The 23,313-nt window shown below is 38.3% G+C and overlaps 5 protein-coding genes and 1 non-coding gene across 11 annotated transcripts; 4 read left to right on the forward strand and 2 right to left on the reverse strand.

Annotated features, from left to right (window-relative positions):
* The first annotated feature begins 324 nt into the window (after positions 1–324).
* LOC140799647 (putative BPI/LBP family protein At1g04970) lies at positions 325–4,157 on the forward strand. 2 transcript variants are annotated; one of them, XM_073154054.1, is made up of 6 exons: positions 325–863; positions 1,540–1,708; positions 1,924–2,275; positions 2,992–3,240; positions 3,447–3,572; positions 3,866–4,157. In XM_073154054.1, exons 2-6 carry the CDS (start codon positions 1,548–1,550, stop codon positions 4,094–4,096), a joined length of 1,119 nt encoding a protein of 372 aa, XP_073010155.1. In that variant the 5' UTR covers positions 325–863; positions 1,540–1,547; the 3' UTR covers positions 4,097–4,157. The 2 variants fall into 2 exon arrangements, with proteins under 2 accessions (XP_073010155.1, XP_073010154.1); XM_073154053.1 differs by having other exon boundaries at positions 1,569–1,708.
* A 90-nt stretch (positions 4,158–4,247) lies between these two features.
* LOC140799646 (uncharacterized) lies at positions 4,248–10,117 on the forward strand. 2 transcript variants are annotated; one of them, XM_073154052.1, is made up of 5 exons: positions 4,248–4,926; positions 5,058–5,428; positions 6,237–6,591; positions 7,862–9,234; positions 9,647–10,117. In XM_073154052.1, exons 2-4 carry the CDS (start codon positions 5,072–5,074, stop codon positions 9,136–9,138), a joined length of 1,989 nt encoding a protein of 662 aa, XP_073010153.1. In that variant the 5' UTR covers positions 4,248–4,926; positions 5,058–5,071; the 3' UTR covers positions 9,139–9,234; positions 9,647–10,117. The 2 variants fall into 2 exon arrangements, with proteins under 2 accessions (XP_073010153.1, XP_073010152.1); XM_073154051.1 differs by having other exon boundaries at positions 4,297–4,578.
* Positions 10,118–10,586: 469 nt separating this feature from the next.
* Positions 10,587–11,589, reverse strand: LOC140800086 (cucumber peeling cupredoxin-like). The gene is made up of 2 exons (XM_073154737.1): positions 11,284–11,589; positions 10,587–11,164 (listed from the first exon to the last, which is right to left on the reverse strand). Exons 1-2 carry the CDS (start codon positions 11,492–11,494, stop codon positions 10,785–10,787), a joined length of 591 nt encoding a protein of 196 aa, XP_073010838.1. The 5' UTR covers positions 11,495–11,589; the 3' UTR covers positions 10,587–10,784.
* TRNAF-GAA (transfer RNA phenylalanine (anticodon GAA)) lies at positions 10,643–10,715 on the reverse strand. Its single transcript has one exon. It is a non-coding gene; the product is annotated as a tRNA-Phe (tRNA).
* Positions 11,590–12,861: 1,272 nt separating the features above from the next.
* Positions 12,862–18,636, forward strand: LOC140799562 (65-kDa microtubule-associated protein 1-like). 4 transcript variants are annotated; one of them, XM_073153932.1, is made up of 11 exons: positions 12,902–13,053; positions 13,865–13,958; positions 14,054–14,142; positions 14,328–14,531; positions 15,082–15,339; positions 15,444–15,659; positions 15,911–16,066; positions 16,488–16,799; positions 16,903–16,990; positions 17,638–17,786; positions 18,111–18,636. In XM_073153932.1, exons 3-11 carry the CDS (start codon positions 14,071–14,073, stop codon positions 18,408–18,410), a joined length of 1,755 nt encoding a protein of 584 aa, XP_073010033.1. In that variant the 5' UTR covers positions 12,902–13,053; positions 13,865–13,958; positions 14,054–14,070; the 3' UTR covers positions 18,411–18,636. The 4 variants fall into 4 exon arrangements, with proteins under 4 accessions (XP_073010032.1, XP_073010033.1, XP_073010036.1 ...); XM_073153933.1 differs by having other exon boundaries at positions 12,986–13,231; XM_073153931.1 differs by lacking the exon at positions 13,865–13,958 and having other exon boundaries at positions 12,862–13,053.
* Positions 18,637–19,450: 814 nt separating this feature from the next.
* On the forward strand, positions 19,451–22,807 carry LOC140799564 (protein-tyrosine-phosphatase IBR5-like). Its single transcript, XM_073153937.1, has 5 exons — positions 19,451–19,844; positions 20,661–20,760; positions 21,072–21,129; positions 21,221–21,327; positions 22,273–22,807. Exons 1-5 carry the CDS (start codon positions 19,608–19,610, stop codon positions 22,581–22,583), a joined length of 813 nt encoding a protein of 270 aa, XP_073010038.1. The 5' UTR covers positions 19,451–19,607; the 3' UTR covers positions 22,584–22,807.
* The last annotated feature ends 506 nt before the right edge of the window (positions 22,808–23,313 follow it).

Consider the following 23,313-nt stretch of genomic DNA (forward strand, 5'->3'; position numbering starts at 1 on the left):
TCTAGTTTCTTTATCCAAACATTATAAAATAATAGGTTTTTAAAAATTTATTAATCAAAACACATCCTTAGTTCCAGGATCAAAGGTTGAATAAGCAAATAATTAATTTTAGGGGCATTTATGCAAAAACAATCTTGATAAGTGTAGTTGATTTCATTCCACTGTATACAGTACAGGCGAGCGTAACCATTGGCGGTTTGCAGGGTTGATTGACGCGCATACCCCTTTCCTACGGTTGAAGTGAGTCTGTCACAAAGAAGGACTGAATGGTAATTTAATCCATTCTCTTCCTTCTATGATTATTCAAATGATATCTGACTGAACCCACCCAAGACTTGCAAGCAATCTCTTTACACGCGATGTCGTCTTCTCCGCCATCATTCTCCTCTTATTTCCCCTTCTCCGAGCCCTAGGATTGCTATCCCAATCTCCCAATTCCCATGGCTTACCTTCTCTTCCCCCTTCTCTTTCTCCTCTCAACCGTTCCCTCGGACCGAATCACTGCTAATTCGCAATCGCAACCCACCGACGAAGGATTCATTTCCGCCGTCATCTCCGAGAAGGGCCTCGAGTTCGCCAAGGACTTGCTCATCGAGAAGGCGGTGGAATCCCTCACCCCGCTTCGCCTCCCGGATATCAAGAAGGGGATGAGTTTTCCGCTTATCGGTGGGGTTCAGGTGACTGCTTCTAACGTCACGCTCAATGGGATCAGTGTCTCTTCCTCGACCGTGCATCCGGGGGATTCCGGGGTAGTTATCGTGGCTTCGGGTGCGAATTCCAGTTTGAGCTTGGATTGGAGTTATTCGTATGGCACTTGGCTTATTCCCATCGAGATATCTGATAAGGGAAGTGCTTCCATTCAGGTACGGTTGGACGATTTTTCTTATAAAGTTGTGATCTTGGTAGCTTGATACAGAATTCAAATTTTTTTCTTTTGATTTGGATAACTGAACTGGAATATAAAGTATTCTTCCGTTGATCTTTTCACCTCTGTCATTGTTTATAGAAACTTTGGTACTAGAATATTAGATACAGGGATTGGTGTAGCAAGGAGGTTCTTTTTACTATTCCATTGCTCAGTAATTACCACATCAGGATGATTGCTGGAAATTCTGAAAGGAGAACCTTTCGTTTGGATGTCACTCTATATTGAAGTACCAAATAGTACTGTTCCATTTGCAGCTTGCTGAGTTTTTCATCCTTCAGTCACTATTGTCCTTCCAGTAGTCAGATTAAAGTTTAGTAAGTCAGTAATCTATTCCAGAAGTACATATTAATAGTTGCAAGAGACTTGTTAGACTTCTTGGTTTTGATTTCATACGACAGTTTTGATGCCTAAATCATCATAATTATACTGTAAATCCTATTTCAATTGAATCATTTATTATAGCTACCTATATAAAATTGCCTCAGACGCACAGTCCAAACCTTGCCTTTTCGTTATTTTCACAACCACCTGTTTCCAATATTTGGAGGCCCTTGCTTCTTTGTTTCTGTTTTTCTATTGTGTGCTTATATTGTTCGTGTATTTCAACAAAGGGTAATTCATGATCCTGCTTCTGAGTAAGGTTGAAGGCATGGAAATTGGACTAACCATGAGCATGAAGAATCAGAATGGGACTCTCCAGCTGACTGTTTCAGAATGTGGCTGTTATATGAAGGACTTGGTTATAACTTTGAGTGGAGGAGCATCTTGGTTTTATCAAGGGTATGCACTCCTCATTACTATATGAAGAAACTGATATTTGTATGTATTATTTCAAAACATTATTGTGCGTAAACCTTGAATTAGGTGGTTAGTTGGCAACAATTAGTTTTCGGATAAGAAAATCAGTATGATATTTTGTAATAACTATGTATCTTAAGTTCTGATAGCATGCCTAGGTCTGCTTGTCTAACCTCAACCTGTTTCATGTATTGTAGGTTTGTAAATGCTTTTGCTGATGTTATTAGATCTGCAGTGGAAAATGCAATCACCAAGAAGATTACTGAAGGAGCATCAAAGCTTGACTCATTACTGCAAAGTCTTCCAAAGAAAATCAATGTGGACAAGACTGCTGCTCTGGATGTGACTTTTACCAAGGATCCACTTTATGGGAATTCTTCTATTGAGTTTGACATTAATGGCTTGTTCCTCTCACTGAATAAGGATGCTAGCTTTAGTCACTTGCACAATCATCACCAACTCTCGTTATCTTGTGGTGGCGCATCAAAAATGCTCTTAATTTCCTTAGATGAAGCTGTATTTAACTCTGCAGCAGTGGTATACTTCCAGGTAATTTATATGTTGAAGTTAATTTTGCTTATCCAATTCTCGTCATATTTGATATAGATGCATGAAGATGCTACATTACATTTTAGGGGCACATCACAATTTCTATATGATGCTTATTTTGTACCAAAAGATCCATTAACTGGGTCTTTGTGTGAATTCATGTAAAGTACTCATGCTTATTTAGACATAGCTTTCTGTTGCTTGTTAGCAAAGGCATTTAACATGCATTGAATATCATGCAAACCATGTAGAATCTCATTTTTAAAGAATGTAACGATCCTAAAATAATTCTTTCTATTACTTTTTCATGCTCTCATATATGATGGTGGTACCTAATGATAAAAAATGGCAATAAGACTCATATAAGGATCATATTAAATCTAGAACAGTATTTATGATTACTCTAAAGTTAAACATTATTCTAATTTTTAATGTGGAAATATCTTTTATGGAAAAGAATACATTGATAAATGTGCTTTGAAATGTTCTGCATGTCAGGAGTGTGATCTGGATCCTATTTTCTTCACCCATTAGCATGGTGTAAGTGTGTATATTCAAGATAGATAAATGTATTTGTGAGCATATATATATATATATATATATATATTTGTAGCTTTGGAAAAAGTATACGGATGCCATTGAACTAGGAAATAATCCTAATGCTTTCTTCATCAGATATACACAGTTTGATTTTAGTAACTTTCTTTTTTGTCCAGGCAGGTATGATGCATTGGATTGTGGACAAGGTACCTGATCAATCTCTTTTGAATACAGCTAGTTGGAGGTTTCTCATTCCTCAGTTATATAGGAAGTACCCAAATGATGACATGCTGCTGAACATTTCCCTAACTTCGTCTCCTCTGATGAAGATTAGACCTGAAAAAATTGGTGGTACCATATACGCAGACATGCTAGTTATTGTTTTGGATGGCACTGAGATGGTTCCTGTTGCATGTATATCAGTGGTAAGCTTATCAAGAAGCAGTACCTTATTCTAGTTTATTTGCAAGACTTTGTTTTCCTTTTGTTGCTTCTGCCAATCTTGAATTTCCTATATGGGAGAAAATCTATGATGATCAATCAATTTGTCTACATGTTGCGATCGTATAATGCTTGCACTTACATTCTGGCAGGACATGTGCCATTTTAATACTTCTGATTGTTTATGCAGGTAGTTACTGTCTCAGGGGTTGTGGAGATATCAGGGAATAACCTAGCTGGTAAAGCTGAGTTAGATGATTTCTCCCTCAATTTGAAGTGGAGTAAAGTTGGAAACTTCCATATGTCTTTAATTCAGGTAGGCTATCATAGTCATCAGTACGCATGCTTCCCTTTCTTTAGTCCATTTATATATATTATTACCTTGAACAGACATGCTTCATCGTAAAAAGCAAATATGAATCTGGTTGCAGATTATTAGATCTAATATAAGTTTTAAAGATGTTTTCTCTAATCTATACTATAAAGAGTACCCTCATGTTACTCATCTATTCTTTATTGTGATGGCAAACTCCGGATACTTTCATCGCCACTGATTTTGTACTTTATGGCGTCCGAGATCTAATTTTAACTAACTTCTATTGCTTACAGGGGGTGGTGCGGGTTTTCTTGAACACAGTTTTTGTGCCGTATGTCAATTCACATCTCAGTCATGGATTTCCTCTGCCAATCGTCAGTGGGTTTACACTCCAGGATGCATATTTATTCACTTCCAACTCCAGAATTTCTGTTTGTTCTGACGTGGTATTTACCAACTCCAGTGGGGTAAAAAATTGGAAATCTAAATACAGTTTGAACTTTGTATCTGATGAACAAGTGTAATCGAACATGGAATTGCGTGTAACAACACTATGCATCCGAAAAAAAACACATCCATTGTAAATACTGTTTGAGGAATTTGCTTATTTTTGTACGATATTTTTGCATTAGATTTCTATTTGCAAGTCTAATGTTTCCTTCGGCGGCAGAGATCAAGCCATATCAACCACCACAGAAGAGCCCAGCGGTGAGCTAGTTTTGTCAGAGAAGTACTCCACGGCCATGGCTATGGCTATGGCTATGGCTATGGCTATGGCTTTGCGAACCGCGACCGTTGGGCGTTGGATCAACAACTCCATTTGGGATAAGACCAGAGAGTTGCGGCTCTTCCACATCTTCCAAACGAAATTGTCCAGAACCCTGCCCTCCTTACACCACAAACCGAACAAAGAGGGGAGGCGACGAGACGACCCCACTGCAACTTGCAGACGAACAAACGTCTTCCTTCATGCGGGGAGAAACTAATTGGGAGAGCTTTATATCGGGTTAGTGGATCTGTGTAGCCCCTTTTAAAGCCCAGTAAGCTATGTGGGCTAAGGGGGTTGGTTGGGTTTGCTGGAGGATCCAGGTTTATATCCACAAGCTTCTTTTCCTACCAAACAGCTTATACCGCTTCGTTCCTTAAACTCTCGCTAACCGATCCGAATGGGAAACCAAAGAGGGTCCAAAAAGAAAAAAAACCTCGCTGCTCGTCGCCTCTAATTTTCTTTTCCTCTCTATCTCATCGCCCTGCTCCAGAACTTCCCCCCCAAACTCTCACCGCAATCTCACTCACTCTACCCCTTTCTTGCGACTCGCTCTTTTTTTTAACTCTTAACCCCCCCGCCAAAAAGGTATTTAAATCCCAAACCCTCCCTCTATCCCTCTCTTCTAGTCTCTTCTCTTTCTAGGGTTTCCTCTCGTCCCCCCCATTCCCCTCTCTCTCTCTCTCTCTTATGGCGTCCGATCTCTCTCTTTCTTGCAGGTCCCCTCCTCGAGATGGGAGACGGCGACGGCGGCAGCGCCGAACGTTCCCCCGTGTGTAAGAAGAGGAGGAGGGATGCGAATACTGTAGGGGACCTGAGGCGGGTCGCGGAGGTCGTCATGGTGCTTTCGACGATGGCGGAGATGCGGGGAGGGAAGGAGCCGACGGCGGCGGAGAAGGCGCTGGTGGCGGAGGCGAGGGAGAGGCTTATGGAGGTGTGCGAGGGATTGAGACCGAAGGATTTGTTCTTGAGCGAGGCTGTTAGGGTTGTGGTGGAGGATCTTGGGTTGATCCCGTCGAAGGATCTCGCGAAGGGGTTTCGGCCGCCTAAGATTGCCATTGCGGAGAAGGTCTTGCTCACCAAGAGAAAGGTTTGCCCTTTTGTGCCGATTGTGATTCTGATCGGTGTTTCTCTTCAATTGTTGTATGTTCGGTAGGTTCGGTGTCAATTGAGAGTTCCTTTGTGTTTCTATCACTCCTAGTCATGGTTTGGAAGTGAAAGAATCAAGAAGTGGTTAAAGAAAGAGCACGGCTTGTTGTTTTGGCTGCTGCGTGGAAATATTTTGAATTATGCTAATTAGCAGTTAGATTGATAGTTTTGCTACGAGGATTTTGTGATTTGATAGGAATCACTATACTCTTGGTATGTAGCTTAATCTTGTATTGTGTTCTGGTTCAGCTACTCAAATTTCAAATTGTTCACATTCTGACTTTCTCCTTGAAATTCTCTTTTGTTTTAGAAAGATCCAAACTGCTGTTGTTTCTTTTTTCTTACTATTTTGAATTCTAAATTCCACATGGTTCAACGTTTCTGTTTCGATTTTGACCCCTAGAAAAATTGTATATTTTAAGCCAAAATGGAATGGATTTAGCCTATTGTGATCTAATATATATCTCAAAACCAGATATCTCGGCAGTTTCGTCCTTAATTCATCAATGAGTTTCGGCTTTAGTTTTCATTAAGTTGTCAGCTGGTGCTGTTTTGTTGTGGGTGAAACTTCAGACCATAATACAGCTATTACTTTACATTATGGAGAAAAACTAAAAGAATGAAACAAAAGATATAAAAGTTGACATATGTATGTGATTTGGACATGAGCTTTGCTAAGTGATTGTGTGGCGGAAGCAGGAACTAGATATCTAATGGTTTACTTTGTAATTTCTTCTCTGTTACCATAGATGGAGGAAGCAAAGGGAGTTGCAATACATTCGTCTGTTTATTCATCTCAACAGTTTCCAATGGTCTTGGGAGCAAAGACTGACTCTCGAGGAACCATGTTGCATGGAGATCCTATGAACCTAAACAAGTCAAGTCCAATTTTACTCTCTACTGGAGCTGTCCAAAATTCTTCACCTGTAGCACACGTACCTTACGCAGCTTCTACTTCTGTCCCTTCAGGGCAGCCAAGGTTAAGTCAAACACAGGCCATAAATTCTGCAATCAATCCTTCAATACCATTGCCTTATCGAGAGGCAGCACATCTCAGATCTGATGCACGGCTCCATGGTCACACTATAATAAAAGAAGCTAGAGGTATTCCTTCTACTTCGTTTTGACCTCAATATATATAATTTATCATGATAATATTTATTCTATTTAGTTGATAATTGCTCATTCTAACATATGACTTGAAGAAAAAAGGGTCATATATTATGATGTTAGAGTGGATTTGTAGCAACATTTTGTTGCATGCTCAGTTTTGGGGTCTTTTTCCCTTCTACCATTTCATAACTTAATAAGTTGCCGGTTTTTTCTTTAAATTTATTCTGTATCTTGCTAGAGGATTGTCTATATTCATGGAATAATTGTTGATCAGATATTTAGTAAACCATGACGCTTAATGATCCAAAATAGTAATATCCTGGAGTGCTTGGTTTGAGCTCAAGGAAACTGAAATTAGGGGTGTAAAAGAGCCAAGCTTGAGTGAGCTGGGCTGAGCTTGGCTAAACTTACCTCATCTCAAAACCATAAGCTGACCAGCTTGAGCTCTTGTCGAGCTGAAAATGATTGGTTCAAGCTATGCTCGGGATTTACTTGCCCAAGATCAGCTCGTCGGCTCAAATCAATATTGGGTGGGTTGCATGATCGGAGGTATAGTGTGAAAATAAATATATGCATGTAGGAAGGACGACATGAACCCAAGATGGATGGCATAGCTAAGCGCAACTTACTGACTATGCCATCAAAAGTATGTGCTAAAAACATATGCATACTATATATGTAACAATATTCTATATATTATATGACATATCAAGCCAATTCGAGCCTAGAACAAGCAAAGCCACGCCCAGGTCGAGCTTGGTTCTTTTGTTAACAATTGAGCCAAGTTCGCGCAGCTCACGAGCTTATGTGCTTTTTTGACACCCCTACTTGCAACTGCATGATATTTTCTAACTGCCAAATGCTATTGTTTAAAGTATAATTTGCAAAGAGACTCGGAGATACAGACAGTGATTGACATGATTGAATGAAACCATTTTGGCATGCTTATCTGTTTCCATGATGTGTCAATTTTCTTTTTTATTTTCTTTATGGGACATAATAAAGTCGAATGCATGTACTTCTGATACTCAATGCATTGCTGCTAGTCTGTAAATGATAGTTCTAATTGTAAAAGAAGTCGGTCTTACTTAGTCAAACTGTTAAGGGATGGCTGACAGAGGTCTAAACATCGATTCACTTACTCCTATAAGTTTTGAAGTATGGTAAGTTGCACTGTGAATGTAATTTATCTTCTTATATTTCAAGTTTGTTTGTACTTTGTATATGTTGATATGCTGATTGACTCTCTTATCTTTTTTAGGCACTTCTGCTGACTATGTACCACAAAAAGGTCTAACAATTTCTTCCGGCCCACCAGTCACTGGTTCTTTGGCAATGCTTGGTCAAACAAATAACTTGCTTGATCAGAGAACTATTAAGTCTGAAATAAATACTCTAAACAGTTCCAATCAAGAAATGGTAAATAAGGAAGTGGAGAAGTTGGCAATTCAACCTGGGCCAGCAGACCTTTTTATTGGACATCAAGTTCCACAAGACCTGATCTTAAATCATTCAGCATCTTCTTTTACCAACCATAATGACATAGCCAAAAATGTGCAGCAAGTGTTGCAGAGTAAGGTTTCCAACCATGCTAGCTGGACTCCACCGTCGACCGAGTACATGACTACACCTCTAAATTGCCAGTTATGCAAGATTGTTATCACTGACATGGAAAGTTTGCTTATCTGTGATGGCTGTGAGAAAGGAACCCACTTGAAATGTCTACAGTCTTATGGTAATAAAGGCATTCCTAAAGTTGAGTGGCACTGCCCAAAGTGCTTGAATTTGAGTAATGGCAAACCGCTGCCTCCTAAATATGGCAGGGTTACAAGAACCATAGGCGTGTCAAAGGCTGTTCCAAATACTGGTGGTGCTCATGCTTCTGCACAGAGAACAGAAAATTCAGGGTCAAAGGATAATCAACTGAAATCAATAGCCAATGGAAATTCTGCTATGGCTGCCATGCATGCAACCAGCACAGGCGATAACCACCATGGTGACTTGGCTTCAAGCACTGGGACAATGGATGCCACAGTACAAGAGGGTTCTTTTCCTGCAATGGAAAGAGAGGATCTTATATGTTATAAAACCATATCTAATGACCTGAAGGACGGGGATGGGTCAGGATGTACTAGTATAGGCACACAAAAGGACAGCTCTCATAAGCACATTCAGAATAGTGAACTATCTCGTTTAACTATTGAATCTTCATCTCAGCCTATGAATGTATCAGAAAGCACACATTCCCAAAAAATTTGCACTATTGATGCTGAAAAAACACATCAGTCTCAACCAACTTCTGAGCTGCAAATTGACAATAATATAAAGGTGCCAGACAATGTTGAAGCACCTGAAGATCAACCACGTGAAAATAACAGTTCCACCATCCAGGAGCTGAAGGAAAACATTAGTAGAGAAGAAGCATCTGGGCGTGGTGCGAGCAGTGATAAATTGTTAGAGGATGGTGACAATCATCAGGAAATGGAAAATAAAGCCATGGACAAATCGAAGAACATCTTCGATTCCGTGACAAGTTAATGCACCACCACAATTCTTTTGGAGAGTATTATTGATCTGTTTTGTTAATTACAACTGATTTTCCTCAAAGGAAGAAAGAGGAAAAGTAGAAATGAGGTCTGATCCTTATCTATCATCACTTTCCCTCTAATTGCAGAGCTTACTCCTATTGGAAATAGAACTTTGGATCTCACTGCAAGTTTTTTATGACTATGGCTGACTTGCCATTTTTGTATTGCATGTATTGGCTTAGGACTATCCCCTGGCATTTATTGATTTTTTTGCAGCTGCTGATTCGATATCCTGCTGCCTCTAGTCTTTCTTTTGGTGGTTATTAAATCTCAATCTTCACATTTCCTATTTTCTCACACATGTTATTAGGGTTAGCATCTTAAGATAATGGAACAATGAATTTGTCAGGTTAATTATTTAGCTATGATATTGGTTGTGGTTCCGTCTAGTTATATATATTTTTTCTTACATATCTTCTGTATAAACTTCTGTCTGATAGTTTCTTCATGTTATACAGGTAGCAGCTGCTGTTCGGAGAGCCAACAGAGGCTCTTCTCACAGTTGTGCACGCTGTAGTCCTCTCCAAAGTCTAGATCCCTTGCTGATCTCTCAGTAATTTCATTTCATGGGCTCGTCCTCGTCAATGATATTATAGTTATACGTATTATATTTTAATGGAGAATTTCTTGCTCGCACATCAGAGAAAAATGAAAGAGATCCTTCAGAAGACAAAGGAACACCGGCAATGGTACTGTCTGGCCTGTTCCAAATGTTAGTCAAGAAAGATCGTGGAAGAAGTACCTTTGGTTTCAATTCAACGTCTTGCTGATTGGGTCTTTGTGAACAACTCTGTCATCTCATCGGAGCTTATGTAAAACTTAAATCTTTGAGAGTTTTATTTAATGGAGGTTGCAAGCAGTGTTGCACTGAACTTTGACATTGTATTTATTGTAGCTTTATTGTCAAATGTCGATTGGCTTTCGATGTATATGAGTGTCTGCTCGGCAAATAGGTTTTAAGAAAATAATAGTTGCACTTTGATGCTTATTGATCAAAATAGAATGTGATTTTTATAAATCAAACTATATTTTATTTATTTTGTATTCGTATTTTATCTTGAAGGATTTTGTGATTCGATCTCTTTTTTTATATATAATTTTTATTTAATATTTTAATATTATTTTGACTAACTAATGTTGATTAGATTATTAAAATATCTTTATTATTTTTTTCACCTATCTTCTCTATTGTTTTTGTTGTTGTTGTTGCCGCCATCTTTTTTTTTTATTCTTTTTTTTAGAAGAAAAAGTTATGATGAAGAAGACAAGAGTAATTTAAGTATTTATAAATTATTTTTTATATTATAATAAATTTCTTTTTTCTAATATTTTCTAAATTAATTTAAAATGTTAAATAAGAATTATAGAAAAAAAAAAAAAGACTATCGGATCACAAAATTTGTAAAGATGAGTTATAAATTGATTTGTAAAAATCACTAAAATAAAACGAATAATGCGGTGAGCGTGGATCGAACACGCGACCTTCAGATCTTCAGTCTGACGCTCTCCCAACTGAGCTATCCCCGCTTTGTTTTATCATAAACTTCAGACAATAAACTAAAAAGTTTGAATCACAAAATCAGATTCCTGACATGATCAAAGCTTTTGGAGGCAGATAAAATAAATCAAAGCCAATGCACTCCATTTCACGAATGACTCCCTGTTGCAATTTGCACCAGAAGTCTTGGGCCCTTCAGCCAAAGCTCTTATGTCGTCATCCTCCTTCCTCTCTATCTCTACTACTGCTTCATTTTCATATGCTTGTGTTTCCGGTAATACTTCTACATGCAGCTTGACTCCCTTCTCGCAGAGCTCCGGCTTGCTGCTGACGAAGTACCGCGATCCTTCGTCGACGAGGCTCACCTCGTTGAGCTCCTCGGTGTACATTCTAATCGGGTTGTGAAGCTCGCAAGACTCGAATTCTTCGCGGCTTTCTACCTCTGCAATATACTCCCCTGTTGCAGAGTATGTGAACCCTGTTTGAAAAAAATTCTATTACCGATATACCCACGTAGATTTAGTCTTACTTTTGAACTATTTCTGGATGTATTAGACCTTTAAGAAGTCCTAAGAAGAAGGAACAAAGACTACTTACAGAGACTGTCTCCAACTTTATAGACCTTGTCCACTGACCAGGAAGCAATATTAGTAGCAGCTCCCCACCCTGGATCACCACCAACCACATGATGAACTCCTTTAGTTGCTCCACATGTTATTATTCCAAAACCTTCATGACCAATAGAAGAAGCTATCCCTAGCAATACTCCGATGGCAAGGACAAGATGAATCCTTGGCAAGCTAGCCATGGCAAATGGGAGGAGAGAAAGAGACGCAAGGTGAAGTATGGTCGAGGAAAGGTATATATGCTATGTGCGTAAACAAAGCAACCTCCTTTTTATAACCTTCTCTACCCCTACTTCTCACCAAATAGTCATCTTAGATATATATAACAAAATAGAAGAGTGGTAGGTGACTTAATTAACGTAGCTAAATTTAATCGAAACCATAACTACTCATGCCATAATTAGTGATCGTCACGCCTTAAGCACGTGCATGTGACGTCTAACATAGTGTTATTAGGAATTGAGTCGATCGAGGAAGAGCACATGGGCTAAGGCTCACTCTCCAGTCTCCACAGTGGAAATACACGTTTCAGAATAAAAATAATCCCCCAAGCTTTGAGATTAGTGTATTTACGTATAGTGGGCCCATATTAGGCCCATCTATGGTTGTCAGGGTATATTGGGGCCCATAGTTGATGATTAAAAATCGAATTTAAAATTAGATATTATTAAATGAGGAAGGAGGGATGAGATTGATTGGAGATCTGGACGGGGCACGTGGATGGCCATGTGCTGCGCTCCAGTGTGGCCCCACCACATCCCGACGCCTTGTGGAGTCTGGACTCTGGAGACGACCCATGAACAAGAGGACAAAGCTTCGGCCACCCATAGAGATAGAAGCTGACCACCATTTGTGACCCCCCCCCCCCCCCCCGCCCCCCCGGCCTTACCAGATGCTATGCTTCATGTCAGCAGGTCAGGGAAATACGTACTTAACCCCCTGACTTTTGGATTTATTACTTCTTAGTATAAATAACACTGTCATGATGTACTTAATGTCCATTATAGGGGTGAGAACGGATGGAATACGAATCGGACAATATTCAGATTTTTTTTTCTTTTTTCAAATTGAATATATATTTATCAAAATTTATAGACGATTTTAGAAATTCATATACAAATTTTATATCACTATTTTTATAATATAGATTAATTGAAAATAGATATAAATTCAGATATTAAGATGGATATAAAAACTTTAAATATGAAATCAGCTCGGGTTAATAATAGGACCTTTCTCACTTCTATCTATTAGACAAATGAAAATTAACGTTAACATTTAGGGTGCTAACTGCAAAATTTTCTAATTTTTTTAATTTTTTTAGTGGGTTGGTCCCGATTTTGAGTTCTTTTTGGGGTCTCCTTTGAGAGATAAAAGTGGGAGTTCAAGGGTCCCATACTGAGATCTCCTCTCTCCAACAGGCAACAACCGATCCAATGGAGCCGCCGATGCATGACAGCCTTAACCTTCTATAAGCAGCCAATAAAAAAGACCGCCATTTATGACGTGTTGTAATCTATTTCTACAACGGATGATGCAGAGGATCCAAGCGGTCCATCTTTTACTAGCTTTGAGTCTCCTTTTTGACTGTGATGTAGTAGTAGTAACTCTGCACTCCTGTGTCCGAGAAGCAGCGCCACTTCACACTCCGCTGCTCTGGTCTGAGAGGGATCAGAGATCTCGCGCATCAGACAGATCTCAAAGCGAAGATCTCGAAACCCTAGCTCTCCGATTGCTCCAGGTGATCGATCCTCTTTCCCTCGCTTTTCTCCCTTTTTTCTCGTATCACTTTTGCTTTCTTGAGCTGGTTTCTCCTTCTTTTCCCGTGATCACGCGAGATATTTCGCCCCCTTCTTCCCTTATCTGTACCTGCGTTGTGATCCGGTGCTGATACGGATCGAGATCTCGGAGTCTCTCAGGTAGATCTTGGGGTTCAATTTCAATGTGGGGGGTTTTTATGGTCGCATCAAGGTGTTCTTGATGGAAGAACTTCTATTGTGACAATGCGCTTAGCTACGGATCTTGATATTGTTAGTTGAGGAGATTTTAGTCGATTTGGTCGTTTTGTTCTTTAATTTGGTCGGAATTTTATAGATTTGTTTTTTTGACAACTTGAACTGTGTGCTTATTTTGTTGTTGGATGATTTGGACTTACAATCTTGTCTCCCATACTAAAGAAGTAATATAATTAGACGCTACCTACCTGGAAATGTTGGAGTGGTAACATTTTGCCCGAGATATCATATTTAGTCGGTTCAACATTCAAATTTTAACCTTGCGAACAACATGTTTTTTAGTATCAGAATTTGCCTTACTTCAGTGGGACTTCGGGTTAAAATGCTTCAATCAAGTGTGAATTTCCGCGCAGTAACTGCATGTTTTTTTTTCTTAATAAGTTGCTTTGAGAAATTGGGAGTCTGAAATTTTCACGTTTCATCTCACCTGAAATTCCCTGGTAACCAAATTCGGCTATATCGCTGATATCCTGTTTCAAGCATTATGCTTGTTAAAACTATTGTTTCTTGACTAACAAGGGATGCTACATGTCGCAGCACCTCAATTGAGGTTGTTATCTAAGTTGATCTCAGCACCAGTGCTAGCAACTTTGCATGTTTCATTGTCCCCCGCTCTGGTGTCTTTCTGATCGTTAAGTGCACTAAATTGGTTCTCCTTTTTGTAAGGCAACCTTTTCTATTGGCAATTCCAACAAGTTAGAGTTCTTAACTCTTCTTGCTATACAGGTTATTCTCCCTTATAAATGGCTGTTACGGATGCTCGAAATCCTTCATTAGGTGGAACTACTTGTGGGTCCTTATTACAACAGTTGCAGGTAAGTTTATTATTTCATACCATAACATCAAAACCAATAATTGTTTTTAAATGACAAAAATGGTTGATGTTGGCTGACTCAAATTAATCATGACATAAGGCGCTTTTCTCTTTGTTATTGTTGTTTCGTTGCTGTGGCATAGCAAAATTTAGTAGTCTGTATAATAACTTAAAGTCCTTCTTTAGCTAATATGGGATGAAGTTGGTGAGAGCGATGAGGAACGTGATAGAGTTCTTCTTCAACTAGATCAGGAGTGCTTGGATGTTTACAAAAGGAAAGTTAATCAAGCATCCCAGTCAAAGGCTGTCCTTCTCCAGGCATTGGATGATTCAAAAATTGAGCTTGCAAGACTTGTTTCAGCTCTTGGAGAAAAGGCTATAGTCAGGACAGTAAGTGAAAGTTTAATTCTTGTACTTGTTATCTTGAATCTGTATTCCTTGTGTTTCAATACCTTGATTCCTTGGGTTTCAATACCTTGGTTCCTTGGGTTGCCAATATCATGATCTTTCCAGGCCGACTGTGAAATACTGTAAATTAGAAAAGGTTAATTCTTTGTTGTACTATACATAATTTGGAGTTAGCTCATGTAATCTGCAATATTATTTTATATATCTGTTAAATGGAAAGTCTCTTTTATCCCTAATGTTTCTGCACACCTCTTTGTATCTCTATATGCTAACAACATGTCCATTTCTCCTCAACTCTACATCCTAAATGTTTGGGCCTTCTTATGAAGGAAGGTAGAACTAGGGTACAATATGCTCTTCCTGATAGTAATGATGAATTAAGTATAGACATCAAAGAACAAAGCATTTCTGACATCAAAGAACAAAGCATTTCTGACATCAAAGAACAAAGCATTTCTTTTATATGGTTATTACTTGTATCTCTGAAAGTTATGCGTAAGATGATTAATGACTTTTTGTTGTCGCCAAACAGCCTGAGAAGTCATCTGGGACAATCAAGGAACAACTAGCTGCTATAGCACCAGTTCTGGAACAATTGGACAAGCAGAAAAAAGAGCGGATAAAGGAATTTGCGGACGTTCAATCACAGATTGAGAAAATATGTGGTGAGATTGCTGGCACTCTTGAACCCGGTGAGCAAGTGGGAACTCCTGTAGTCAATGAGGATGATTTGTCGCTTGAGAAGCTAGAGGACTTCCATTCTCAACTCCAAGAACTTCAGAAAGAGAAGGTTTATATTTTTTTCTTTTTCTTTTCAAAACTTGATCATGCCTATATTGTCTCATTTTTGTTAAAAATTAAGAACATGTTGTACATTCTGAAATTTGTTGGCAGAGTGATAGGCTGCAGAAAGTTCTTGACTATGTCAGCATGGTGCATGATCTTTGTACTGTCCTAGGGATGGATTTCTATAGTAGTATCACTGAAGTTCATCATAGCCTGGATGACTCTATCGATGTGCATTCCAAAAGCATCAGCAATGATACGTTATCAAAGCTTGATAAGACGGTTGTTGCACTTAAAGATGATAAAATGATGAGACTCCAAAAGGTAATTCTTGAAATATCATTTTTAAACTGGGGTCTGAACATTAGAACACTAATTTAATTTTAATCTAGTAACAATTATATGATTACCACAATGGATTAAGCATCCTTTCCTTACAAAAATGGAAAGATGAATTAACAGAACACAATTGTTATTATCCAATTTCTTGCATAGAAGTTTGCATTTCTGCCTCCCCTATTTTGTTTTTTTATTGTTAATCTGGTGTTAATTTGATATCTTACTTTGATTCTCAGCTTCAAGAGCTAGCAATGCAGCTTTCTGACCTATGGAATCTCATGGAGACCCCGTTGGAAGAAAGGAGTTTCTTTGATCACGTCACATGCAATATATCTGCAAGTGTAGATGAAGTCACTGCACCTGGAGCTCTTGCCCTTGATTTGATTGAGCAAGTAAGGATTTTGGACTTTCCTGTCAAGTCTTCTATAGTAAAGTTGAGGTAGTAATATTAACTGAGCAAAGAACTGATATGACAGAGCAAAGAACTGATATGATGGAGCAACTATAAATTACATTTACATTAAATGGTAAATATGCGCTCTTATTATTCTCATATACCTATTAAATTTGTGCCCTCCAAATTCTATGTATCTTCTCATCTTCCACACCCCTACATGAAAGGGGCAGCAATGTCGTCTGATAATACTAAATTTCCTTGCTACCCAACAGGCAATCTCTGTTAAAATTACTTCACATTTAAGTTAGTCCTTGCACTATTTCTTCACCTGTTTCAAACATGTGTAGACAAATTACTCTGCATTTAAATATAATTGGTCCTTGCACTTTGTCTTAGCCTGTTTCAAACATCTGTAGGCTGAGGTTGAAGTTGAAAGACTAGATCAGCTAAAGGCCAGCAAAATGAAGGAAATAGCTTTGAAGAAGCAAGCAGAATTGGAGGATATTTATGCTAGTGCTCACATAGGAATAGACACTGTAGCTGCCCAAGAGAAAATAATGGCCCTAATTGACTCAGGAAATATTGAACCTTCGGAATTAATTGCTGATATGGACAATCAGATAATGAAAGCCAAAGAAGAAGCTCTGAGCAGAAAGGAAATATTAGATAAGGTCGAGAGATGGATGTCAACATGTGAAGAAGAAAGCTGGCTTGAAGACTACAATCGGGTAAAGTTCTTTTCTCGTCTTTAACAAAGAAAAGATGCGATCTGCTTATAGGAATATGAAACAAATAGGGAAAAGACCAATTAAAATAAATCTTCTGTTGCAGGATGAAAATAGGTATAGCTCAAGCCGGGGTGCACACTTGAATCTCAAGCGTGCAGAGAAAGCACGCATTCTAGTTAATAAGATTCCAGGTACCTATCTAACCTTACCGATCAAATTGTGCTTTCATTCACTCATTGAAAAATCTTACTGTTAAAGGATTTCAGTTACACTGATTACTATAATGTTGATTTAAGTTTCATGATCCCCTGGTAATCGAAACTTTCACGTGCAGAAAGGAACCAATTGAGTATTTATGTCAGCTAGATGTTCCTGAATGTACTGAGAAAAAAAATGTAATGGACAGATAATATACCTGGTAGCCACTTTGAGATTTTTTGGAATATTCTGGACTATCCATTTTCTTTTCTAAGAGTTTGTGGCATATATACATCTTTCATTCATGGTGTATTTTCATGGGTAGTCTGCAATCCTATTTCATGTGTCCAAGTCGAAGCATTTACAAGAGATGATGGTTCCTATCTTGTCTGCCTGTAGTAAATTATAACAGATAATCATATGATACCCGGAAAGCCCCCGACATGTAAAAGCTCCAATCAGTTGTACCCTAGTCAAATGGTTGATTCCTGTTCTATTCTCAAAACTTTCAGGTTACATAATATAATGTTTTCTTCATTCGGTACATAAGCTTAGTGAATCAATGAAAATCTGATTTTGCTATCTGCTAGCAGTAAGTCTGCTTCTTATACTTGATTGCTAATGCATTACTCCATTGTAGCTCTTGTTGACACCCTTGTGGCCAAGACCAGAGCATGGGAAGAGGATCGTGACTTGTCATTCATGTATGACGGTGTTCCTCTTCTAGCAATGTTGGATGAATATGCTATGCTTAGGCATGAAAGAGAAGAAGAAAAGCGAAGAATGCGAGTAAGTATTGAGAATTGTTAGGTGCATGATAAGCTGTTACATGTGATTTTCCATTATTTCTATCCTTATTTGTGATTCACTCAATTTGACTCAAGTGTACCAGCACATAGATATTCAGGTTTGCATCTATTATGCATTATTGGATACCCAGTTAAAATGTAAAGCTGATGGAGCAGTGTGACTTATTCATGTTATAGCCTGACAATGGAGGCAGATGCAATCCATGCACTGCATGGATGATTTTTGTCTGAAAGTATGCATAGACTTAGCTCCTCAGAAAGTATTGAGAAAGCCACAACTAATATTGGTGCTTTCACCTTCCAGGATCAAAAGCGCTTCAGTGAGCAGTTGGGTGGTGAACAAGAAGCTTTGTTTGGTTCAAGACCAAGCCCAAATAGAAAGGCAGTGACACCTCGGTCTAATGGAAGTGCATCAAATGGAACTCCAACCCGAAGGTTATCACTTAATGCTCATCAGAACGGCAGCAATGGTGGCAGATCCGGTACCAAGGAAGGGAAGCGAGATAATGCACGATCAGCAGCTCCAGTAAACAATGTGGCAGTAGCAAAAGAAGATGCAGATTCCTATGTGTCCTCCAATGACCAAGCTTCTACTTCTCCCTGATATTAACTTAATATGTTATATTACATAAAAGGACGTTCATGATTATCAGTTCGTTTGTAATGTAAGTTTTCCTTAGGTCCTTTTGAGTGAGAATTAGTTGAAACTAGGTTTGTCCATCTACTACTCGGCCTTAGTAGTCTGTCCTTGATCTGGAAGTTTCTTTACTGTAAGGTTTATCTATTATAAGATCTTTATGTGCTATATAGTATGGGAAGGATGATTGATATGTCCGGTTTATATTATATAATCGTTAGATGTTTTCTAGTAGGCAGTAGTTATTATCAGGTTTACTTTTCTATACGTGATCTTGTAGGGCAGCTATTATTTGATGAGCTCATACTTGCTCTTTAGAGTTCCTACATGTCAATTGTGCTTCTTATGATAGAAATGTGCATTAATTCTAATTGACAATTATAAATGATGATGTTGATTACATTTTGTGTATGAGTTAAGCTCACATGTGCTGAAATATTATCCAAAATGAAATGGATGCAATGAACAGTAAGTAATATTCATTGTACTCCACCTCAGATCTCTGCGGCAAGGATATTATTGTCTATAGACAGACATTTCATAACTTTATCTGTACCGTAATGTTACTATGCCTGGAGTGTTGCTGTCATTTCTTATAGATGGATCTGCAGAGAATATATAATAAGATATTATTTTTTTATCTAGATCTCAACTCTGGAACCAGGAAATCATTGCAGTGTTATTGGATCTTTGATAGAAAATGTGATCCGTAGATGCCAAGAGATAAGATTTTTCTTCCAGCTCCAACCCTGAATTTTATGATTTTTATTTCAGATCCAAACCAGAATCCAAGATATTAGTCGGTCTACGTCAGTTGCTCCCTGTAACTTGTACCCATCGACCACCTCCCTTTGGCAACTGATCGTGTGCAAGCAAGATTGCTGGAATTTGCTGCAGCTGAAAGATATGCAAGCCAACGAAAACGCCAAGTACCCGTATGTAGCAGATTCCTGTATTTTGGGCAACCCTGCCTTCTTCTCATCCTCTTCTTCCTAAAACGCTTCCCCACCATTTCGTACCCCGAAAATAAAATTCTCTCATCCAACTCATCGATCCAATCTACTTCCTTCTTCCTAATTCCTCACCTCGTTTCCCCATCTTGATCTTATATTAGTTATCTTTTCTTTGAGGCCATCGGTCGAATATTTCGCGGGCAATAGGAGGATGAGGAAGAGGGAGAGAGAGAACCCTTGCGGAATCTGCGGCCACTACCACAAGTACGAGGAAGGCGAGGTTTGCGGCGTATGCGGACACCGCATGCCGGTGTCCACAGAGAGAACTTTCCAAGCAGACAGCGCTTTCCCGTCGGAGATCTTGAAGGATTTCCTCTACCTGGGGAGCTACGACAATGCCTCGCGCAGCGAGTTGCTCAAGACTCTTAGTATCTCCCATGTTCTTAATGTAAGTCTTCAGTTTTGGAAGTTGGAATCTATTGATTGTGGTCAATTCTTCCTCTTTTTTTTTTCACAAATTGCCTCCTTTGAGCTACTTTCTTGAGTTCTTTAAGAAAAATCGAAGCTTGGTGTAGATGCAGTCTTATGTGAATTGCATAGTTACTATTTTGAGTAATAAGAAACCTTTTTACCCAACTTTACTAGATCTTACTTATGAATATCAATAAAATAAAAGCCTATTTAATGAAAAGAATTAGATGATGATCATAATTTCCAAAAACACGAGACATTGGAGGCAAGACTTACACCTCTGATCTTCTTCATTATGAAAAGCTGTGTGATCCCTTGATAATAGCTTATCTTCGGAGATATTTAGCATATTTTGGTCTTGTTTGTGATAGAGAGGATTAATGAGCTTTTACTTCCAATCACGTTGATACTTTGATAGTATTATGCCTCTTATATTATCTATTGTTTTCCCCTGTTTACAGAATACTAATAAAGCTGGGATATCCTTAAAACTTTGTTTTTTTTTATCCTTTTCTGGCTTTTCAGATATATTTAACGTGTCATTCTTCTTATGTCGTATCTAGATTTATTAACTTTGTACTGTTAACAAGAGCTTTTCTTTTATCCTGTTATTATTTACTTGTCAGCCAAATCTTTTCATATGGCAAAGAGGGGCAAAAATGTGAGATCTGTATATAGACAACACCTTCTCATCACCTTCCCGTATAGTCATGGACTTGACTCTTATAATGTAGTATTTTCTTGCCCTTTTGGTTATATTCACTAACTCTTATCTGAATTTGTGCATATGCAGACTGTGCCATCTTGCCAAAATCTTTACAAGAATTCTTTTACTTACCATTGCCTAGAAGATGACAAAAGCTTGCAATTCGATGATGCAATTCAGTTTCTAGGTATCTTCCTATTTAATTTGTAATTTCATTCTCTGTTTCAGTGTTTCTACAGCAATATTGTTCTCCTTTTTTATTGGGGTAGTCGTAGATATATGATTAATGATTATAAGGAACTAGAAAGATCACTTTTCTGTGCCCTAGTGCATGGGTTCAATCAGCGGAAGAAGCCTCTCCTTTAATGATGTTAGGGCAGTTTGCAACATGCCATCTCCAGATTGTGCATTGACCTTGTATTTGATGCCTCTTTTTTTTCTTTTTCCTATAAAATAATAAATTTCCACTGTAATCATTTCCTTATACTATGTATGCAGAGCAGTGTGAAAAGGAGAAAGCACGTGTTCTTGTCCATTGCATGTCAGGGAAAAGCAGGTAAGTTAAGGTATTACCAACAAAATATCATAGACATGATATTGTTATGAATGCACACTATCATGTGATAAAAAAAAGGTTTCTTTGACAGGTCTGCAGCTATTGTAATAGCTTTCTTGATGAAGTATAAAGGATGGCGACTTGCACAATGTTTCCAATGGGTGAAAGAGCGTAGGCCACAAGTGAACTTATCATCAGGTGATGTTCATCTTGCATGAACTTGGATTTTGTCAATAATATAATTGTATTGATTTTCTTGATAAGTTTATATAATTCTGAAGAGACCCTATGAAGGATTAGTAGATAACTGTTTCCTGTTTTTAGTTTTCTGATTCCATCAAAAAAGTTGATCATGTAGTAATTCGAATTTAAGTTTCAAATCAAAATGTAATTTTATCAAGCCTTCCCAAGTAAATGAATTTTATTAACCTGTGTACTGTAGAGAGTTGTATCTGTTCAAAGATACTTTTACATCTCATAGTTGGACAATAAAATTTTGCTAAATTGTTGGTGACAGTTTATGTCAGGACTAAACTGGGTGAGTCGTAATCTGTTCATTAAAGCTGTAATCTCATTGGAACTAGGATTTGTTAAATACTGAAATCCATTAGAAAGCAAAGACTTAAGCCTGCAGTATTGCAGCTAAAGTTGATCAATGGATTGGCAAATTTTGATCAAAATTTTGAACGATCTTTTTTTGACCAAGGTTGAGAGATGGGCACAATGCTTTTTCATCATCCTGGATAGTATGATGGAATTAAGATTCTTCCATGCCACAACTTATCCATTTTATTGCATAAAGTTAAATGCTAAACTTATGATTGGAGCAAAGATATATATGTCAAGTTTAACTAAAGTCAATGCCTCTTTCATCTACATGCAATGTCCATGGTTGATTGCTTTGGACATACTTTTGACTTTCACTGCAATATCCATATATTCAACATACCTGCAAGATAAGCATCGATGATCATTAAATGATCTGCTTTGGACATACTTTTGACTTTCACTGCAATATCTATATATTCTGCATAGCTGCAAGATAACTTAGATAAGCATCGATGATCATCAAATGATCTGCTCTAGTATTTAATATTCCCATATGTATCATCTGTTAATCAGAAACTGTATCTCCAATTGCAGCTGTCCAGCAGCAGTTGCTTGAGTACGAGCAAAAGATATTTGGGTCAAATAGCACTGCACCACTCCAATTTGCTCCATCAAATTCACTCCCATTATTTGGATTTGGGTTTCCAAAACCATCCCTTAATGTTGCAGTCCCTACTTTTAATCAGCAGAGTACGCCATCCATCTTTGAACGAGTGTCCCCAAATAATTTTCCAAGTGACTTCACTTTTGGAGCTGGGGGCACAACAGAACAGCTAGTTGTGGATAGTAATATTTTCAACGTCCTCCCTCGACCAGGCAATGAAGCCCTTATGGACAGCTCTTAAGTGAAAGAAGAACTTGTTCCAGTTTTCCAAACTCCCCTTAGGGGGGGCTGAAAATATAAATCTTTATCATGTCAAGCATGGTGGTCTTGATACCTGTAGCTACAGATCAAATGGATGTATTTTGAATGTTTCAGGCCTTGGACAAGGATTTTCTTATGTACAAGGCCATGGTTGTTGATTTAAGTTGAGTAATAAGATCTCTATATGCACTAGTGTTTACAGAATGTTTCCTATCTTTCTTTCTCAGATATTTTTGTGCACCTGTATAAGAACATTTGTGTTAGTGAGGATGGTCAGGTAGAATTTATGGGCTGGGCTAATGGAAACTGGCAATCTTGGCCCATACCTCTTTTCATTTCTGGACATCTACATCCACAGCTAATTTCTTAATGGTGATGAGCTAGACCATACATTCCCAACTCCAGATTCGTTGTATTTTGAGACATCTACTGCTAACTACTATGTTCATCTTGGCTTGGGCCTCTTCCAACTCCAGATTCGTTGTATCGAGAGTCGAGACACTAATTTAAACAGCCAAGGGGAACGCCACTCGATGAAGTATTATTAGCAAGCAAATCTATCCACAACCACATGCACGTGTCAGTCACGAGTCGAGCAGTGACTCGTTGCTTGGTGCTTCATATTATAGAGCTGTAATTGATCCATGGACTTGCAGCATATACCCCAATGCTGAAAGTGTAGCATCGCTCAAGTGAAAAAGTCTTTGGAC

This window comes from Typha latifolia, chromosome 13 (assembly GCF_019914945.1).
Source record: "Typha latifolia isolate L0001 chromosome 13, TyphaL0001v2, whole genome shotgun sequence".
Taxonomy (NCBI): Eukaryota; Viridiplantae; Streptophyta; class Magnoliopsida; order Poales; family Typhaceae; genus Typha; species Typha latifolia.

What these genes read in the sequence shown, in the direction of transcription:
- LOC140799647 (XM_073154053.1), top strand. Translation starts at nt 441, where the DNA reads ATGGCTTACCTTCTCTTCCCCCTTCTCTTTCTCCTCTCAACCGTTCCC. An exon ending in GCATCTTGGTTTTATCAAGG is followed by an intron (nt 1,709 to 1,923) that starts GTATGCACTCCT and finishes CATGTATTGTAG; the next exon opens with GTTTGTAAATGCTTTTGCTG. An exon ending in TCCATATGTCTTTAATTCAG is followed by an intron (nt 3,573 to 3,865) that starts GTAGGCTATCAT and finishes TATTGCTTACAG; the next exon opens with GGGGTGGTGCGGGTTTTCTT.
- LOC140799646 (XM_073154051.1), top strand. Translation starts at nt 4,542, where the DNA reads ATGCGGGGAGAAACTAATTGGGAGAGCTTTATATCGG. An exon ending in TCTTGCTCACCAAGAGAAAG is followed by an intron (nt 5,429 to 6,236) that starts GTTTGCCCTTTT and finishes CTGTTACCATAG; the next exon opens with ATGGAGGAAGCAAAGGGAGT. An exon ending in TATAATAAAAGAAGCTAGAG is followed by an intron (nt 6,592 to 7,861) that starts GTATTCCTTCTA and finishes TATCTTTTTTAG; the next exon opens with GCACTTCTGCTGACTATGTA.
- LOC140800086 (XM_073154737.1), bottom strand. Translation starts at nt 11,494, where the DNA reads ATGGCTAGCTTGCCAAGGATTCATCTTGTCCTTGCCATCGGAGTATTG. An exon ending in TAAAGTTGGAGACAGTCTCT is followed by an intron (nt 11,165 to 11,283) that starts GTAAGTAGTCTT and finishes TTTTTCAAACAG; the next exon opens with GGTTCACATACTCTGCAACA.
- LOC140799562 (XM_073153931.1), top strand. Translation starts at nt 14,071, where the DNA reads ATGGCTGTTACGGATGCTCGAAATCCTTCATTAGGTGGAACTACTTGT. An exon ending in AAAAGGCTATAGTCAGGACA is followed by an intron (nt 14,532 to 15,081) that starts GTAAGTGAAAGT and finishes GTCGCCAAACAG; the next exon opens with CCTGAGAAGTCATCTGGGAC. An exon ending in TCTAGTTAATAAGATTCCAG is followed by an intron (nt 16,991 to 17,637) that starts GTACCTATCTAA and finishes ACTCCATTGTAG; the next exon opens with CTCTTGTTGACACCCTTGTG.
- LOC140799564 (XM_073153937.1), top strand. Translation starts at nt 19,608, where the DNA reads ATGAGGAAGAGGGAGAGAGAGAACCCTTGCGGAATCTGCGGCCACTAC. An exon ending in GTATCTCCCATGTTCTTAAT is followed by an intron (nt 19,845 to 20,660) that starts GTAAGTCTTCAG and finishes GTGCATATGCAG; the next exon opens with ACTGTGCCATCTTGCCAAAA. An exon ending in TGATGCAATTCAGTTTCTAG is followed by an intron (nt 20,761 to 21,071) that starts GTATCTTCCTAT and finishes CTATGTATGCAG; the next exon opens with AGCAGTGTGAAAAGGAGAAA.